General features: G+C 41.1%; 1 protein-coding gene across 4 annotated transcripts in view; it reads left to right on the top strand.

Moving 5' to 3' along the window:
• LOC147029161 (membrane metallo-endopeptidase-like 1) overlaps positions 1 to 14,925 on the top strand; it is a 154,489-nt gene extending 139,564 nt beyond the window's left edge. For all 4 annotated transcript variants that reach the window (XM_085876259.1, XM_085876260.1, XM_085876258.1 and 1 more), the window contains 2 exons: positions 8,514 to 8,590; positions 8,869 to 14,925. In XM_085876259.1, the coding sequence (XP_085732385.1) occupies positions 8,514 to 8,590; positions 8,869 to 8,968 (177 nt within the window). In that variant the 3' untranslated portion in view covers positions 8,969 to 14,925. The remainder of the gene's footprint in view (positions 1 to 8,513; positions 8,591 to 8,868) is intronic.
• Positions 14,926 to 20,667: the final 5,742 nt, after the last annotated feature.

Here is a 20,667-nt window from a genome sequence, read left to right as displayed (position 1 = left end):
AGGCTTGCTTTCATGGTTTAACAGAGTTGTGGAAGTCCTGGATAATTGGATTAAGTTTTTTAGTTGTCGGGGCTTGCTTTCATTGGATTGCTCAAAACCAGTGTTGAACGTGCCGAGTGTTCGTCAACACATTCGGGATCTCCATGATAGCTACATGTTAGTTCCATCAGATAAGACTGCTAATAATTTTGTTGTGGTTTTAAAAATAATTTTATGTGGAGGTTTTATTGAGATAGTTAGGTATTGATATAGTTACATTCACTGGTGTAGGAAATAGCACACATGTTCCTTGTCATAAGTCACTCCAAGATATTATCTCTGAGCATCAGGAAGTTTCAGTTCATAATTTCGGTATTAAATGTAAAGAGGTAAAACTTTGTATTCCTCGGCTTTCCTGGATCCCTACGCTTTATAAGAACCCGTACAAGTATAGGTTTATTGCGGGTGCCAGGCAATGTTCCACCAAACAGTTATCGGTTCTCGTTAACTCGGGCTTACAAGTTGTGAGGGAACAGTTCAGGAAATATTGTTTGGCAATTGAGAAGAATTCTGTTGTTAACACTTTCTGGAGCATTAATTCTTCTTTCGAGTTCCGAGATAGAATTAGATGCCTCATTACCAAGTCAGTTGAAATTTTTATTCTTCAACTTTATAAACAAATTTGGATTTCGTACAAAGTGAGGGATTCACTCCTCAAACTGATTGACAAGGTTTTTAACTGTTTTAATAAGTTTTTATGTGTCAGGTTTGAGAGAGCATTCTTTTCTAAAAAAAAAAGAAATACTCAAGTTTTCATTGTTTTGATGAGCAGAAGTTTAAGGATGTTGTTAATTTTATTTTATTTAATACTCTTGTGTCTTTTTGTGGGATAATGTTTCAACAGGTTAAGGGTATTTCCACGGATGGAAATTGAGCCTCTTCCTATTGGATATTTTTGTTATTTTCTGTGAATTTTCATTCATGCAGAAACTGATGATGGAGAAAAAATTAGGATTCCTAAAATATTATCTCATACATGTCGTTATATCGATGATATTTGTGTGGTTAACTATAATATTTTTTGATAGGCAGCTTCACAAGATTTATCCAGATAGCCTGATTATAATCATGAGTGGTATTGATTGTACAGTTGCTGCATATCTGGATATGTTGGTTGGAGTTGGATAGAATGGTTTCAGTGCAAGTGTATATCATAAAGTTGATGATTTCAGTTTCCTAGTTGTCTTGGACACCTTTCCAGGTAGCAATGTACCAATTAAAATTGGTTGCGATGTTATTTCATCTCATCTACTTAGATTTGCAAGAATTTGTTCAGTTAAGGATGATCATAAAGTTGATTTCAGATTAACATCTTCCAATATATATATATATATATATATATATATATATATATATATATATATATATATATATATATATATATATATATATATATATATACATACATATAGTATTAGATAATGGAGGCATTTATATAAAAATACAATCAATAAACATTATTTTTAAAATACATTATAAATAAGCATTAAAATAATTTGTTTTAATGCTTATTTATAATGCAGTTGTTCCATTCAAATTATAGACTTTTTGAAAAGTGTAATTACTCTCGATGTTTGTGTTGTAAAGTTTTTTTAGACTTTGTGAAACTTTTGTTTGTCATGTGACATGTAAGACTTTTGTTGTTGATTGTGAATGTTTGTTGGGATGTAAATCAAAGTACATTATTTGGCTTCTCACTTGTGGAGATTGTGGATTGCAATATGCGAGTATCATCAAGGTGATGCGGTGCAGTATGTTAAAATCGGTTGTTTATGACAGTTTGAATATTTGAATGACAGTTTGAGTCGATGGTTAGATGGAGGTGCTGTGTAATGAACATGTCCGCAAGGTAAAGTGTTTATCGCTTATATATGATCATATAAAGTGGTGTATGATTAAAGTTATTGAAATGTAGTAATACTTTAAATAAAAATAGTAATTAAATAAGTTTGAATAAGGATATTGCATTGCTGTGTTGACTGACTGTCTGGACACAACTTTGAGGTTGTGGGTCCATTGATGTTGAGTAATCTACTGATGTGGACCTACGACCGGGGTTTAGGATCCGCTGTTTGGAGAGGTTCTGGGATGAAAGGATCGAAACATCGATGAATAACGGTGCCCAGGTGATGATCCAGGCAGTTGGGAAATCAGTCAATTGCTTACAAGTTAAGGTTATAACTTCAAATAAAATAGCGTGTGTGGTGTGTGTGTGACTTGTTATGTCTGGCTTCCTTCTTGGAACTATGGTGCAGTCATTGGTTTTTATTTTGATTCTGACATTTTGTTCAATGCTAAAGAAAAATTGTCATTTATGCTTAAATATTAAATATCTGTTCACTTCAACCTTTTAAAATATAACTCCAGAATATAATTTGTAATTATGACATTAACATGATTATAATATAATGTAAATTTATCATTAGTTTGTATGTCATTTTTTTTATATATTAAAAAGGAAGTGTACGTACTGTGGTCTCACCTCGCGACGTTAGCCCCACGCGAGTCCATTGCAAAGTCAAAACCCCAAAGGAACCACAATGTCACCAAGTTTGTGGAGCTCTGCTGGGAGTACTCCGCATGAATGGCTGATCGATACAAGTCTCGGATGCACTCCCAGGAATAAAACAGCAACCATGGTTACCGAAAAACATGCCATATAATGATAATCCCATTTAAAGCTCAACAACATCAAGGATGAGAATTTCAGGGCCATCAATTATGTGGCAGTGATGACTGACAGCAATCGGATGGAAAAGGTAAAAGTCAGTTTTCCTGAGGCAGGTGCATCTGTGCTTTAATTTGGCATGACAATAACATTTAATATTCAGTTTTATTTTATTTTTTTACTGCAAAACACAGATTAACAGCATCATATTGAATGTGATCCGGTACCATCTTCCAACGAGAGAGTTCATAGAACACCTTACTCCGCACAGTCTTGAGAAACAAGGACATGGACAGGATCTGCGAGCGGAAGATTTGATTGGTGGAGATGACGTAAAATGCCGTAATATTTTGTCCAAATACGTCCTGCGAAACGGAAGGTTTTTGAAAGTGCTAAAAAGGCAACTTATGTCATCCAATGTTGAAGTCTATCATTAAATTGAAATAAAATGAAGATTTTAAAAGTTGGAGAACAAGAAATTTGGATGCTTCCCACCTTTGATGCAGCCTCTATTACACCACCTTATCCACATGAGTTCTTTGTGCCTTTTGTGTGTGTCCTTTATAACATCCTTTAAAATAGTGTTTCCTGTTTGGAATTATTTTAGTTTGACTACCAGAAGTAAAAATTCTGTTTGACTGCCAGACAGGCAGACAGCGTAAAACAATGATCTCGCCCCTCTCTGCGGACACGCGATCGGGACGAGATTCCGTGCAATTTGCCAAATTCAGAGGCAAAGTACTGCTAAACTGCAGGCTCGTGTTCAGATGGATTAGTGTTCAAGATGCAACATTTGATTGAAATTAAGTTTTTCCTCGGTCATAAACTGATGTTTGTGGACGGACGAACAAACAGACAAAGTGAACCAATTGCTTAACCCCACTATTCGCATCGCACATGCGGGGTAAATATTCCCCTCTCCCCGGTTTAGTTACAAAACAACGGCCGTGGTCTGCTCTTTCACAAGCAATGTAGCAAGATGTTGCCTCGAGGGAATGTTCAACTTCCTGGCCTGTCCATGTACACTTGTTTATGTTAAAGGAGAGATAAAAGAAACGTTTTCCTTTCTGACATACACAATCGACAAGATAATGTTTTTGTCACCTCCGAATGTCACGAACTGTGGGACATTTTACATTTTAATTATCTCTGCCACTGAAGGTGAAAGAGCTTATGTTTTCACCCCTTTCCGTCTGTTTGTTTGTGTGGACGATATCTCAAAAAGTTGTGGACGGATCCGGATGAAATTTTGTGTGTGACAAGGATAAACTGATTAGATTTTGGTGAAGATCCAGATGCGGATCCGACTACTAAAAAGTTCAAAGCGATTCTTCACCATTGAGAGATAGGGCCAATAATGATATATATCACGAGATCTCAAAAATGTATTGGCCCCGATTTGTTCTCATGGATCAGGCATTACGTGGCGGAGGTATACGCTCTACCGAGTGCCCTTCTAGTTTTCCAACTGTTTTAAGCTCCCAATGGGGAGAAAGCCTGACTCGAGGTATACATGTTAAGTCCTCTCGGACAGCTGTCAGTCCACCTGTGCTTGGATGCATTTATTTCTTATTCGGTGAACGTATGCAATAACATCTGGGGATATGAGGTGCATGCGTCGGATGATTTTGGGATCAGAGCGAATTTGGAATTTTGGAGTTTCAAAAAACACCTTTTATGGGAGAGAATAGTACAGGATTGTATATGCTTTAGGAGGCCACTATTTATTTATATACACGTTACCATCTTCACAACCGACATATCACCGAGAATTTATTATTTATTTACATACCTTTTACCATTCTTATGCCGGCATACCACCTCACCTTGAAATATTTATTTTTTATATATACTGTTACGGTTGTGGGGGTACATGGAGGAATTTAATAGGGAAGTGAGGATTGAATAGAGTTGTTTGGTCTGTGGACGTGTAGGAGACATGTCGATGTAATTAAGGAGGGAAACTTTGAGCTTAAGTGTTACGTGCCACCATACAGGGGGTGGTGTGGTGTTCGTTTGATAGGGAGTAAGAAGAAATTCCCCCAGGATGTGATTGCCCCGCTGTAACCTATTCCTACATTTTTGCATTTACAAATGGACCAAATGTGCCGAGCAGGCATAAACTACGCCTCCAATGGTGACGGCAGGTGAAGTCGCGCTTCCGAGGCTAAGGATTGATGGGCGTGATGTTAGAAGCCAGCCAAACGTGCCAAGCGAGTGTAGGCCCCACCTTCCCGGGTTTTGAGCAAGCAATCCTCGCCCAGGAGGAGAAAACGGGGGTTTGGGGAGAATCTGGAAGTGGTGGATGACACTCTTAGACCCAACCAACCTGAAACGACTTATACTTAGGGCAAAGTGCTTTGATGCTTACTGTCCCAAGGGTTCCCTTTTGCAAGAAATTGGGACATGGGTAATTTGGAAGAGAGTGAGCGAAAGTGACTCAATGGTCGGTAAAGGGATTGGTTTGGAAACCAGAATTGTCTTGTGGTGTTGATGTCTGTTATGTGTCAGTTGAGTTGTGTTTGGAAGGTGAATGCAGAGGACAACATGTGAGCAGGCCATGGTAGTGTATGAACATGATCACCATTTTTGCATTACAATGTTTGAGAATTGAATGCCAATGGGGGAGAAAATGAGATGTTTGATTGTGTGGGATATGTGGGTCTGCAAAAATGGATCAAGCTCTGGCGGGGCGGTGACTATGGCTCCCCTTTAGGTGATTTGTCCCAGGCAACTAGTAATGTCTGAGGCTGCGTGAGAGCCTGGATATGTGGAGAAATGGAGACCCGTCGGAGAGGAGGGTCTGATTTGTGTGACCAGCGGTAAGGAAACCCCTAGCGACCCGTATGAGGCTGCATAAGAGCTTGGATGTGAGGAGACCCTCCCCGGTGAGGCAGACAGCAAAAGAGCTGTTTGACTGTCAGGGACCGAATAGTTGAGGGGGGGGGGGAGAAGTCGGAAGTCGGGCGACTTGTTTTTAAACTGCGTACACCACAACTGTGAGTGCCCCGACCATTATTGTTGTACGGTACCTCCCCGCTGCCCAGTTGAAGATCACACGCGTGTAACAACATTTAAGCCATGGTCTTACAGGGTTGGAATGAACGATTTATATCGGGGTTATCTATGAGTGTGTGAGGGAAGGTTCACAATCCATGTCACTAAACTGTGCCGGAGAGACAAGGCCCGCAGAAAATTGAAATAGGTAAATTTGGATGGTTCCTCGAGTAACGTTGGGTATTGTGGCCTCCACTGAGGAATGCAGTCTTTCGAAGGGGGTTGTGCAGACGTTAAACGGTTGTTTTGGGTGAAGGTTTTATCCTACAGTCGATTTTTGTGTGTTTTCTGACATTTTCTACCTGCCCCAGGAGTTAGGAGCAAGGAACCAAGAGTTTTGCAAGTATTTGAATTGATGTGTTTAAGGGGTGGAGAACGTTGAGGAGGTGTAGAACTGGCAGAGTTTTGCCTTCCCGGGTTTTGTGCGATCAATCCACGCTCCGGAGGAGAAAACGGGGGTTCGGTGTGATGTCGGAGCAGAGTTTGGAGGAGGAACGGTTGAGTGCAGAGTAATAGACGCACGTGGGAGAGAGAGAGAGAGAGAGAGAGAGAGAGAGAACGTAGCTCTGAGATGGCCTGTAAGAACAGGGCTTTACAGCTGGCTTTCCTTTGACACATGAAGAAAACGGCACGATTCTCGTATTCATGCTCAGGCGAATTGACTCGCATGATGAAGCAAGACGCTCGCCATTGACTGTTGCTTGGGTCATGAGGAACGGACCCTGATCCTCGTGTATGTCAAATGGCGGGTCGGTGAGGACGATCGATGCACGAAGCAGCTGCACAGGGTCTCTGAGCCTTGGTGTTGAATACCGCTCACGATTTGCCTGACGTACATTTGTCCTGCTGCGAAGGAGCAGCTTGATGCCATTGTGCGTGCGTCGACGCGTGCAAATTGAAGCACCACAATTCCAAGTTCCACAAAGCACCATCTCTGGGCCAAGCTAAGTGCAAGAATAAAAGGAGGGATTTTCTTTTGTTTTGAATCCCCTTGTCTGTGTTTTTGTCTGTGTGTCGAGGTGCCTCTGCTTGGAGTTTAATTTACCTTACGTATTTGTAATTATTGCATTTATTATTGTCCTTTGTAAATATTTGTCCATTTTCATTGATTGTGTTCATTTTAAGAAGCTGTATCCGTGTATTTGTCATGGGGTTCGAGTATAAACCCCCCTGTGCATCTATTTCTGTGTCCGCCTCCTAATAAGGAAACGGCTGCTCGACCATCCCAGCGGTGTTAACCGCCCATTACCACAATTTGGGTCAGGGGATTAACCTTGGCCGCCAGACCCGCGGCAATACACTTTACCACGTCAACCTCCAACACACAACTTTTAATTATTTATTTATATACACTTTATCTTCACCACGACTGACATACCATCTTCAGTTATTTACTTAGATACTTTGAACCCTTCCACAACCTTAATTAATTAATTAATTAATTATTCATTTATATATAAATGTAAAATCTGCACGTCCCATTTTTAAGACACTCATTCTGTGTTGAGAAAATAAACTGTGCGACTATATTTTGGTCCTTTTTATACATAATTGAGGCTCGTGGAAGACCGAGAACACAGAACATAAAATAACTGTACAATTAATGAACTTTGGGAAAGAGTGATACGTACCATCAGGTGGGGAAGGAGGACACATGGTGTGAATGAGCTGGATATACAGCAGGAAGGGGGCTGAAACACCAGGAAGGGAAAACCAGTGAAGAAACGAATGGAAAAATAATTAAGTGGGTGGAGGAAGATGGGAGAAAACACGATAACCTGGAGCTGAACTGTGTGCTTGGGGGAGAGTTAATGAGGGTCAAAAAGATCATGTGGGATGAGCTGCGGTTGTGGTGACCAGCCATCGTAAACCCTTGGAGGGAAGAATGAGATTGAACAAACTGAGGAATTTGGTTTCACAGGCAGTTGAAAAGTGGAACAAACAAGTGGAGATGAGTTGTGAGGCTGGATTTGTGGGATTTCACCAGATGTGGATCAGACTGCGTCCACCTTGCAGAAACTTGGAGGGATGGAGCATGGAAAGGGCAAAGGTTTATGTGTCATGTGTGCATTGCCCTCTTGATTTTGGGGGGTTTACAGCTGTCACCGTGGCTTTGTTACTTTCTGTTCTGCCTTTTTTACACGGTTTAAATCCCAAGTTTGTCCCAGTAATTTCGACATTACTCAAGGCCGATTAGTGAGCTTTCTTCCCGATTACCAGTTTCTGCAATGTGGATTCTGTATTTGTTTTGCATTAATTTCTGGAGTATATGTCACATCCATTTTCTGAAGACATCTTCAAACCAAATTGGAAACAAGAGGTGATGACCTTCACGTATGCTGCTACTTACAATGATGTACAAGGAGCATCGGCACAGGAGGAGGTCATTCGGCCCATCATGCCTGCGCCACAGTAACCCCAGACTTGTGCCCCAAGGCCAGCCACCCTTTCCTCCCACCTTGCACACACAGCTATTAGGAGTGAGGACAAGTGCCCGATTCTCACTCCCAATGTGAATATGTGATACGCAGTTGTCTCCTAAGGACAGCATGCATCTCCATGCCTGTCTCGTTTTCGGTATTAGAGTTTATCGCAGATCAAAATCCCCCAAGACTCCACGGCTGTCAAACAGACAATTCATTGATGAATACAATGAAACGAAAGATATTCTGTAGAATCCCCTGAGCAACTTTACTTGACATGAAGTGTCTGTAAAATCTTCTGACACCTTGGCTCTATTTGTACACAGGTGTGGTGTGGCGACTATCGACCTGAGTTTGCCAGTAATGCCATTAAAACCGATACACACAGCCCTGGACGCTTCCGGTGAGTGTCTTTCTCATATATACATATATATTTATATATATATATATATATATATATATATATATATATATATATATATATATATATATATATATATATATATATATATACATACATTCACTGAATTGTCCACAAATCACTATACACTTCCATGTTACCTCTCACAGCATCGCCAGTTGAGGCTCTGTTTTCACCAAAGCATTTGAAATGTTTGTTTGTTTATTTAATTTTGTGAATTGATAACTGTTCACAATTCCCTCCTTTTCTCCTGTCCACAGTGTAATCGGTACTTTGCAGAACTTCGAAGAATTTGCAAAGGCTTTTGGCTGCTCTTCGAATAGTTATATGAATCCAAAAGATAAATGTCGTGTTTGGTAACGAGCCAGGACTTTCGCAAGATATGTCACAGCGACCGGGAAATAGTGTCACAAATGAGCACGTCCCACCGCCCCGGAGATCCCCATTTCTCCTTTCGGATTGTCTTTATTTCAACAGAGCTCACAATGAAACGTCTGTTGCTGCGCAGATGAGGAATTTCCTTGAGGTGCAGGTTTCACTGTGCGACGGGTGTTATATTTACGACAGACGACATCACTTTCAAGATATGTTACGAATTAGCATTTCCATTCGATGCATTATGTACCTTATTCAGTCTGTCTCGATTTTCCTTCCATACGACCAAAAAAATAATTTTTTAAGGCATTTTTGGGGTCTGAAAATAACATTGAGTTGGGATAATACTAAAAACTTTGAGCATCTTTAAGAAATATGATTTAATTGATGAATCAAAGAAAAAAAGGTTTCAAATGACGCATGAGACGCTCGCTTGGAATTTCCACCTTTTAGCCACTTGGAAATACTTTCAGGGAAACCTCACTGTGGGTAAGAAGGGATTGAACACATGAGAAGTGAGAAGGGGATTTTTTTTTGTTCAAAGGTTTTTTTTAAACTTAAAATTGGTAAATATTAGGAGATTTAATGCTTTCCTTAACGTTGTCATTTTAATCTTGTCGATCTATAAGCGGAAAACGAGTGACATTTGTGTTAGAAGCAGGTTTCTTAGATACTTATCACTTGACATTTTAGAATTTCTTGACCTTTTGCTAATGATATACTTTATCATGGGTATATCTAGTTATTATTAACTTTAACTGGTCTGTGGGGCGTTCAATAGGTATTCTGACCAAGATACACGGTTGTCTACAACAACAAAACAACAAGCATTTTTTACGGCCATTTTCCCTGCTAAAGCGGGGGTTAGCCTTGCGGACCCCATGACGATCTTCTCCACTTTACCCTATTTTCTGCATCTCTCATTCTTGATCCCCTTGCCCACATTTCCTCTTCCACCACCTTTAGCCAAGTTTTTCTCGGTCTTCCCCGTCCTCCACTTCCTACTGCATTCATTTCCAACACTCCTCTCACCCAGTCACTTCATCCTTCCTCAACACATGACCCAACCATCTCAACCTGTTTGTCTTCACAACCTCCATCACAGACTCTATTCCCATCATATTCCGCAAGTCATCATTTGTCTTCCTTTGTCGCAACGATACTCCGCACATCCACCGAACCATTTGCATTTCCACCCTTTCCAGCCTTTGTTGCTGCTCAATGTTCAGTACCCATGTCTCACTCCCATAAATCATCGTACTCCTCACACATGTAGCATACACCTTTCCCTTCAGCTTTTCCCGCAGAGTCTGATCCAGCTTCTCCACGTCTCAGCACGTCTCCTCAAACGGTTGTCTTCGAAACCCAAATTTTACTGGATTAAAAAAAAACAACAAATGTTTGTATAATTAGCAAGTTATATTTTCTCAGTAATTATGTATCCTTGCACATGGTGTTTCAAAAGTCTGGAATCATAAGGATATGTGTATATATATATATATATATATACATATATTATTACAATTGTATTTTAATAATCACTCAAATTGCGAGCCACCGACAGGCACCACACATTTGTCAGTTCTGATACGGAGATTTCTTTGAACATTTCTCAACATCGACAAATCGATTTTAGAACATTAGTTTCCGATTTCATCCTTTAGATCTTCAATAGTACCTTGTCTCGTGATTTCAAGTGTGACCAAAGGAAAAAAAAAATAAGTTAGGTGTTGCTAAATCTGCACTATGTGGGGGCCATTGTATCGGTCCACAGTCATGTCCACCCCAAAAAATTTTTTTTTAACATTTTCTATGATTCCAGGCTTTTGAAACACCTTTTACATTTAAAAACGAAAAACGTTGCCATGTGTGAGCATCTCATTCCAATAGCTTTTTGAGTGCCCTATGTAAATATGGGCCTGAGTGGGAGAACTTATCATCATCAGAAACGTTGTCGTCATCATTTATATATCATTAGCACCCGTTGGACTCAGTCCGAGATGGGGGCTTATGGATTTGGTCGCGATTTTTGTGTGTGTGGGTGTGTCTCGGACATGTAAGGACCGATTATATTCATACTTTGCAACAAAGAAAACACATGACGGAGCACAAATGCCTGTCCTAAAAAAAACAAACAACCAGATCCAATATGGCCGACTGGCAGCCATTTTAGTTTTTTTTTTAAACCCAATGTTGAACGCTTCCTCAACCATTTCTCGGACAAGCATTTACCGATGTTGTTTAAACTTGGCACACAGATAACTAATGATGGATTACATAAGCATGTCATTTTTTTTCGAATTCGGATCCAAGATGGCCGACTGGTGGCCATTTTGTTACTTAGATGTGCCTCGATCCATTTCTCCGGCATGCATGGTCCGATTTTGTTCAAGCTTGGCAACAGCACAACACACAATGGCATGCACGTCCACTTGACTTTATTTTGTGATCTGATAAAAGAAGACTGACTGATAGACAGGTGGCCATTTTTAGTCGTGTATAAATATGGGCTTTCCCTTTCACTCCATACAGCAAAATTACGAAAAGAATGGGGGCTATGACATTTTATGTCCTTTCTTACTTGTTTTATGTAATTATGCTGTAATATTTTTTGTTTTAACTCCCCAAGCTTGGAGGCAGAGTCCGGTAACAACCTAATGGCATAAGTTCTGTTTGGGGGTATCGATGTCGGGAAACCATGTTGAGCACCTGATGATGTCAGCAAGTCTGATTGCATGACAGAGTTGTCATTTCTTGTTTGAGTTGAATTGACCCGAGAAAGAATTTCATGAGCAGCTCCGTGATGTCAAGTGGTGATGAGCACAATTAGATTATCTGTTGATGGAAGATTGCAGATCAAATGTGTGGAAGGAAATACTAATTTGGAAAAATAATGACATCACGTGATCAGTTAAAAAATTAAAATTTTCAATAACGTATTGAATTTTCAATAACGTGTTGAATTTTTTTCAATAACGTATTGAATAACGTATTGAAAATTTTCAATAACGTATTGAATCACTGGAACGGCACTCAGTGGAGTGCATACCTCCGCCAGGCATGAACAGTTTATGTTTTATATTTTATATCTCACCACTTCGGTTCAGGGCCAGATCTGGATCCGAAGGTGAAGTAAAGTCGAATCGACTTGTTCTTGTCACCGAAACCAACTCATTCACATAGTTTTGTCATAAATCCTTCCATAACTTTTTTGAGATTTTATGCTGTCTATCATTTTTGGCCTTGTCTCTCAATGGTGAATAATAATAATAATAATAACAATAATAACACCATTCCTTTCATGCCATAAATGTGCATCGGGCTGCCAAGGCGGTTTGGAGGACAGTCCTGGACGGGTCAACACTCCGACACAGGTTACCCCAAATGGTTATTACCCCAGTACACTGGTACTCATTTCACCGACCTCGGAAGGATGACGGGCTGAGTTAACCCCACCTGGTGTTAATTCAACGAGACAGGGCTCAAACTTAGGATCCTGAAGTCCCAAGCCAGGCACTTTAACCACGAAGCCAACACCAGGTTATTCAATGGTGAATAACTACTTTTTTTAAAATCTTGTATCCAGATCAGGATCCGCATCTTCACCAACATCTGAACAAATCGTCCTTGTCACACACACCCAACCTGTCCACCACATTTCGTCCGAATCCGTCCAAAACTTTTGGAGATATCGCGTTCGCACACAGACAAACAGACAGGGGTGAAAACAGAACGTCGGCCCACCTTCGGTGCCGGAGGCGAAACAAAGTCAGACCATGGGACGAGTAATTCGACAAATGCAATTCAAACACGGCTTTTGTCAAAACGACCACCCTTTGTCTCAAAGCAATCTGAGTTTTCAACTGATCCTCAAATTGTTGACCCTGACTGGATTCAAACTTTCTGAATCTTCAAAGTCTTTGCCATAAGAACATCCAAGAATAAATAAAATGACTCGAAAACAATTTTTGCGCAAAAGTACAAAGTAAGTTTGAACAGAAATGTCTGAAGGCGTGCAATAGCCTTCAGAGCTTGTCGTTCAGCTCCGATGCTATGATTATTTTATACCCTTTGGTGAAAAGTTCAATGGAACAATGATCCGAAGCATTCTTATTAGTTGGGCAGAAAAGTATTCCAAAGCTATGAATGTCACTTGGCATGTAGCAAGTCCATCACTCAACACTGATGGAATGAACTTGAACGAAGAGTGACGATTTAAGATTCGACCAAAATGCAGTACAACGATGAAAATATCTCAACACAACTTGACTTCAGCAACAGAAGGCTGGATTATACAAAGTTGCAATTCAGAGATGGCTATTTTGAGAAAAGAAACTTTTGAGCACCAATTTGTGGAATGAGGGCTTGTAGGATGGCATCGAGGTTGTACACTCACCCCCTGAGGTGCCTATCCTGGGTTTGAATCCAGCTCTAAACTGTCATCCCGGTGTTTTACAGGCAGGGTGATTCGTCAATGTGTCAACGTCCCTCGGATGGACGTTAAATTGGCGTCCCGTCTGCTGGCATTGTTCGGTGGACGTTAAAGATCCCACGGAGCTGCTTTGGTAGCACTGAACCAATCTTTGGGCAGAACACCAGGAAGGAAGATATTGAATTATTATTATTATTTTTTTTTAATTTTAGTTCTAATTTTTGAATTTATTAATAAGTACGTCACTTGAGATAAAAGATTTATTTTTGAAATTATTTTATCCTCAGATTTGTTTGCCTCGTAACTTTTTGACCCATTGCGTAATGTTGACGACGTGTGATGATGCATTTGTTAGGATTTGCTAAACTAAGCTGAAATATTCTTATCAAAATATGACGTGTGACTATTTTATCAGCAACATTCGCCACTGAGCTCTCGATAAGTGTTTTAAATAAATTATTTTTCAATTTTTTTTCCAAAACATAGATAAATGTACAAATGCTTTGAAAAATTGCGTTTGATTGCGTACGTGCAGCGTAGAGCGCCAAACCGTGGTAGTTGAGCTTCGTCAATTGTTTTATTTCAATAAAAAGCTTGTTTTTGGGGTTTTTTTTTCTCGAAAAAGCCCCAATTTTTTTTTTTTTTACAAATGTTTCATCATGTGTAATATTACATGTGTTGTCCGGGAAACCCAAGAGAGTGTCTGTGCTTGGTTTTCTTGTTTCCCTCGTAAAAAGTGCCATTTCATGTCATGCCGGTCAAGTTGAGTCTCAAGAGCAAGTCGATCGTTAGTCGATATGAAGGAGAAACCTGTGTTGGGGTGTCGATGGATTTGTCTGTGATGCTGTTAAAAGGTGGAAATTGTGCAGACACTCACGAGGACCTTATTTGGACAAAAGTGAAAGTTATTATTCTTGTTTAATTTATTCATTTATGAAAGCTTCCAATAGATTACCTCAACTGCAATATCCACAATGTAGCTTCTGCTGGAAAAACCATGTCGCCGATGCAAGGGCAATGGTCTCCATTTTCACAAATATGTTGTTGTGCGTTTTTTTTCCACTTCACACAAACCTTTTCACAGGACCAGTCGTTCATGGTCTTGTCTTTGGTGATGGAAGGGGGGGGGGGAGAGAATGGGAGAGAGGGAAGGGTTAACCTTCCTGATGATGTCATGATTGGGGATTTTTGGGGTTTTTTTCGAGGCAAGATGTTCCTACATCTCAAACGAGATCCTCAATCTGTCGAAGTTTATGGCAGCATTCAATAATTTTCACCTGTTCTTGGGATTTAGGCAAACCATACCAAACATATTTGTATACATTGAGACCCTTGCCCTTGAAATGAAACCGTGTTTACAAGATGTATTATTTCAAAAAGTAATGAACTATTCAACAACATCAATCAGTGTTTTACATTGGGAATGAAATGAAGATCCTTTTAATGACTTGTATGCATTGAAATGCTTGTTTGTCATTGGTATCGCATAATAAATATACAATCGATTGGTTATTTGTGTAAATGACAATATCCCAGGTCATGAGTGACGATTGCAGACACCGTGAGATCTTCATTAAATGAATGGAAGAACATGCCTCTAGAGTCTAGACAGACTCGGGAAGGAGGTTCGACAGACGAGAGAAGGGAGGGGAGTGGGACCAATACAATGAAGCAGATGTGAGCAATCGATGATTTGAGGAAGGTGAGAGGGCATGGCTTGCTGGAAGAGCATGTGCCGCCAGGAGACGAAGCACAAGGATGAAGAATGGGTATGGTGGGTGTTGGGTGGAGAGGTGAGACAAGATGTGAACGAAGTGCTGATGGTTGTACCAAGGAGACTCCAGGTCTTCGAGGCCAGCTCGGAGATGTGTATGTTTGAGGGTTGGTCGAGCAGATTTGGTTTTCTCCAGAGTCCAGAGTGAAAACGGTCCTCATCTTTTAATTCGGATGCAGCTGCATTTAATAAGTGCAGGGGATGTTCTGGCAGCGCGGTGTTGAAATTTTGGATACAGTTCCGTTGCGTACCTCGTACGCGAGTCATGAAGAGCAGGGAGAGGAGGGAGAGGTTGGATCCGTGTTTTATTTTTGAAAATAAGGGGAGAAGAGAGTCAAATCTACTGCCATGGTTGCATATGTAAAAGATGTATGACCCATTTCAGTGTGATGGAGTCAATGTGTTGACCCACAAATGATGCCACGACAAGATTCCTACCAAAGGTGCATGCCGTTCACACACGTAATTCTTGAAGTGAAAACAATGGCGAAGGCTCACATGCCATTCTTATTTTTGAAGACAGTTCACCTTTTAGAAAGTCAGTTTACGCGGACCATTCAAAACATGATAGGGACAGGATACTTCCGGTTCCGGGTCACATTAGTGGATGCTCGGCTCTTCCTGCTTCATGAAAGCCATCGAAGCGAAGGTTTCCTTTTCTTACCTGTTCTGTCTTTCTTTTGTTTTATCCCTGTGTTGTCAATCGTCTTTTTAAACCACCAGCAAAGAACTCGTTCTTTTGGACGAGTCCATTGCCCCCTCGTCTATTTTATTTTGTCTTGAAAGTTGTAATTCCAGGTCCCACCACTTGTGGGAGTATGATTGTTTTGGTAAATCGAGCTTCATGATGTTCGTCATGCTCATCACCTCTGCTTTTTTGAGTTACCTTATTCCCTTGAGTGGTGGACCTTGAGTGCCCTGTGGAAATTGCAGCAGAAGACAAAGACCACCGACCTGCATGTGGTGAGAGAGTGAGAGGCCCAAAGACTCAGCCTCACCACGGAAGATATCAATGATCCGAAGTGCCTCGGTTTACACAGCGTGAAGCTGAGAAAGGTGGGAGGCAGGAGCACCAGCCCAGAGAGGAGAGCAGTACTCCATCAGGCTGTGGACGAAAGCTTTGTATGGGGTCAGGAGCTCAGGTGGGCCGAGGAAAGACTACACGATGTAGGATGCCCAGTCGGCAACTGGCTTTAGAGGCGAGGTTGGAAATGTGGCTTTCTCAGGAAAGATCAAGGCAGACAGTGAGACCCAGAAGCTTGAATGAAAGGAATTCTTCCAGGAGATTGTTGAGAAAGTAGATGGCGGTGGGGGGGGGGGAGGGGGAGTTCCAAACGGTCCTTTCGGAGAGACATAGTGAGAGTGTGAGATTTGTCAGGATTGAAAAACATGTTCCATGTGTTGGACCAGGTTGTGATTTTATCCAGATCTGCAGAGAGAGGGAAGAAGTTGCTGCTTGCCGGTGTGACGAATGACAGATGGTATGGCAGAGGGTGGCGTCATCAGCAAAGAGATAAAGTGCATTTTCCAGAGAGTCGGAGAGATCATTGATGAAAACCAGAAAAAGAACAGGGCCCAGACGCTACCTTGAGGAACTCCAGCCTGGACAGGAATGGGGGATGAAAGAACTCCATTTAGGGCCACACGTTGACTGCGACAGGAGAGGAAGTCTGCGAGCCATCAGTGGAGATGGCCTTGGATACCATAGGAAGAGAGTTTGGTGAGCAGGGCAGGGTGCCATACCATGTCAAAAGCACACGATATGTCCAGGGATACGGATCAGATTTCATGTCTGACATTGAGGACCTCCATCCATTGTTGGGAGAGCAGAAGCAGCATATCCATGGTAGAGTGACCTGGTCTGAAATCAAGCAATTGGAGAAGAACGATTTCATATCTGAAGCAATGAAGGATTCCATAACCTTGCTGATGATTGGGAGAAGGCTGATTGGTCTGTAGTTACAGGGATCTGTTTTTGCACCTTTTTATGCAGGGCAGTGATGCTTGCAGATTTCCAAGCAGATGACAGATGACCTTGAGCAAATGAGAGGGTGAAGAGAACAGAGAGGGGGTGAGCAAGAGCAACAGAGCAGGTTTTTAGGACACCTGGACTGATGCCATCTGGACCGGTTGCAGAATCTGAGTCGAGGTTTGAAAGCAAGCTCTCCACCTTGTCAGGAGAAAAGGACACAGACTCCAGGGACAGTTGGGTGCGACTGGGTAAGGTGGGTACAGAAAGTGATGGGTTTCGGACACAAGATTTAGATGCAAACACCGAGTTTAGGCATTCAGTGTTTTCACGTGCAGTAGCAACAGTGTGGCTATTTGAGGTACGGGAGGGGATGGAGGGGGAACATGCACCAGAAACAGATTTGATTAGACATCACCAGGATTTGGACGAGGGAGAGAGAGGTTTGAGAGTTCAGACTTTGAGAGAGGTTTGAGAGTTCAGACTTTGAGAGAGGTTTGAGAGTTCAGATTAGAAAGATGTTGTTTTCTGGCTCTCCTGAGGGTAGATCCACACTTGTTCCAAGCTTTATAGAATGAACTGAGATCTGGGAATATGAATTTGTTTTTACCACTGAAACGTTCCCGTGCACACCATGAGTACAACCATCCATCAGTTTTCAACTCGTTCTGTCCAGCGCTTCAGGAGTGTATGGAAGTTAAACAAAAGGATAATTTGGATTCCCCACCCTGAACCCCTTGGGTTATAGGGTTTTTCTTCCACCCAAAACTTTGCAGGGAACACACCCAATTCAACCACCAGTCATTGAGTCATTCCATCCAGCGGTTCAGTAGTGTATGGAAGTCAAACATACACTTCTCAAATTACAGTGGCCTGCAAAAGTATTCACCTCCTACCAAGAATGCCACATTCAGATAAATTACAAATATTAATGTGGAAACAATTTCTCCAAATTAACTCTGATTAATAACTGAGGAGATCAAATTATATACTTGTCATCGAAGGACGGACCTCTGGTCGCTTGTACCTGTTGCTGCGTTTGAGCCTGGGTCGTAACTGCTGAAATCTGTCCGGGTTCATCCAGACATCTTTCTTTGTTGTTCCTTTCACATTCTCTTTATTCATTCTAATTCTTGTTTTTTTTTCTTTTCTTTGGTATATTTCACTCTCTCTATTCCTCTCTTTCATTAATTATTATCTATCTCTCCAAGGAGAAGTGAATGATTGCAGAAATTTTTCTGTGAGGCTCACTTGGCTGCACCTGCGTGGGTTTGTGTGTTGCGGGGCAGCGGCTGAAACTGAATCTGTTCCAGGTTCCTCCTGATGGAAGAGCAACTTTTTGAGGAAGGTGAAAAGTCGTGATGACTCCATCTTTGCTGTTTACTTCTTCGGGTTCCTTCTGATGATTCAAATGCAGTATTTGGTCTTCCTTTTGATTACGTGTCTGGAATAGCTGCAGAAACACATGTACAAATGAAAATTCACTGGTTGTAAAAGTATTCATCCCCTGAAGTCAGAACTTTGTGGAACAACCTTTTGCAGCGATGGCTGGTACGAGTCTTTTTGGGGAGGTCTCCACCAGCTTTGTTCAGTGAGATAGTGAAATGTTTGCCCATTCTTCGCGAGAAAATTGCTCCAGTTCTACCAAGGTTGATGGTGATCGTCTTCAGGTCTCACCATAAATGTTCAATTGGGATCAAGTCAGGACTTTGACCGGGCCACTCAACAACACCGATTTCCTTTTTATTCAGCCGCTCCAGTGTGGCTTTAGCTTTGTGCTTTGGATCATTGTCCTGCTGAAATGTGAATCTCCTACCCATGTTTAGATTCATGGCTGAGTCGAGCAGGTTTTCATCAAGATTCTGCTGTACTTTACACCATACGTACATTGTCCCTTCTATCCTGACAAACTTGCCAGTCCCTGGTGATGAAAAGCAGCCCCATGACGCGATGCTGCAACCACCATATTTGTCAATAGGGATGGTGTTGACTGTGTGATGTGCAGTGTTCGGCTTGCACCAGACGTAACGCTTTGAATTCAGACCAAAAAGTTCAATTTTTGTCTCGTCTGAGCACGAAACATTTCTCCATATTCCTGCATTGTCTTTAAGATGCTTTTTCACAAACTCCATGTGAGTTTTGGATGCGTCTTTTTCAGTAATGGCGTATTTCTTGCCACTTGTCCATTGTGGCCTGCTTTGTGAAGAGAATAGGATATTGTTGATTGATGAACACTGACCCCCATCTCGGACATAGAGCCTTGCAGATCTTTCAGTCATTGTTGCATTTACGGCGACATCCCGAGAACCAGTTTCCGACTCGTCTGGCTGCGGGGTTTGGATGGGCGACCCGATTTGGGTGGAGACTGTGTGGTATGATACGTCTTCCACTTGTTAATGATGGATTTCACCATACTCACAGGGTTAATGAGTGACTTTGAAATCTTCTTATAACCCTCTCCTGAACGATGCTTCTCCACCACTTTATGTCTGACTTCTTTGGGAAACTCTGGTCTTCACGTTTACCTTGTTGGTTGACCAAGTGAGTTCCACCTTAAAACTCCTTAGATAAGTGGGGGAACTTAATTTTTTAAGTTAAACCACTCATTACATACAGGTGAAACCTATTACACACATTTTGTAACTTTTCAAACAAATAATTTGCCCCTGAAATTATTTCAGGTGAATTAGGGAAAGGGTTTGAACATTTATACACCTGAGAATCTTTTGATTTTTCTCTGTTGATCAAACTTATTCACATTTTAGCTGTATTTTTATTTATTTATTTATTTATTTTTTGCTTTATCACTTTGAAGTAGTTTGTAAAGACTCTATATGTTAAGTTTGATTTGAAATCATCATGGAATAAGCACAGGTGGCTTTAAATTTGAAAACTTTGGAGGGGTGTCAATGCTTTTGCAGGCCGCAAGATGCAGAGCGTGAACATGGAGTCTTATCCATTCTGCCTTGCTCGTAAATTATCAAAATTTCAAGACTGTGTCTCTCTGGCCTTTCTCTCCAGGCCTCAATTAATAGGCAAGCCTCATAAGACTTGGGTGTAAGACATAAGACTCATAAGAACACGTGATGGTGTACGTGTTCTTCCTTTTAACCTGAGTCTACTCCTTTCATGCGACTTCTCAACTTACTATTGTACTTCCTCCTCTTCTTTTCAAAAACAACCCCCCCCCCCCAAAAAAAATTCACACAAATAAATCGGAACTCGCTCTGATAATTTACTTCTTAATTTTAAAACTTTTAATTGAATTTTTAAATGTTTGTTTTCCGATTCTGTCCGTCACGAACTCCCCACATTCTTTTTTTTGTCCTCCCCATTTCGATCTCTTCCTCTTGTTCTTCACCCAAAGTCTTTTCCAAATCTTTTGATCATGTAAATGCACAGGATATCGACCTGATGTAACATGTTATAATGTCATGGGGTTGGCTGGGCCCTGACATTCGACTAAGGTTAAGGCAGGAATTTGTAATTTCTTCCTGATGCCACCGATA

Source organism: Eptatretus burgeri, chromosome 4 (assembly GCF_056783735.1).
Source record: "Eptatretus burgeri isolate ZD-2024b chromosome 4, Ebu_testis_v1, whole genome shotgun sequence".
Classification (NCBI taxonomy): domain Eukaryota; kingdom Metazoa; phylum Chordata; class Myxini; order Myxiniformes; family Myxinidae; genus Eptatretus; species Eptatretus burgeri.
Note: the sequence above shows the minus strand (reverse complement) of the source record. Positions and strands in the feature narration are given on the sequence as shown.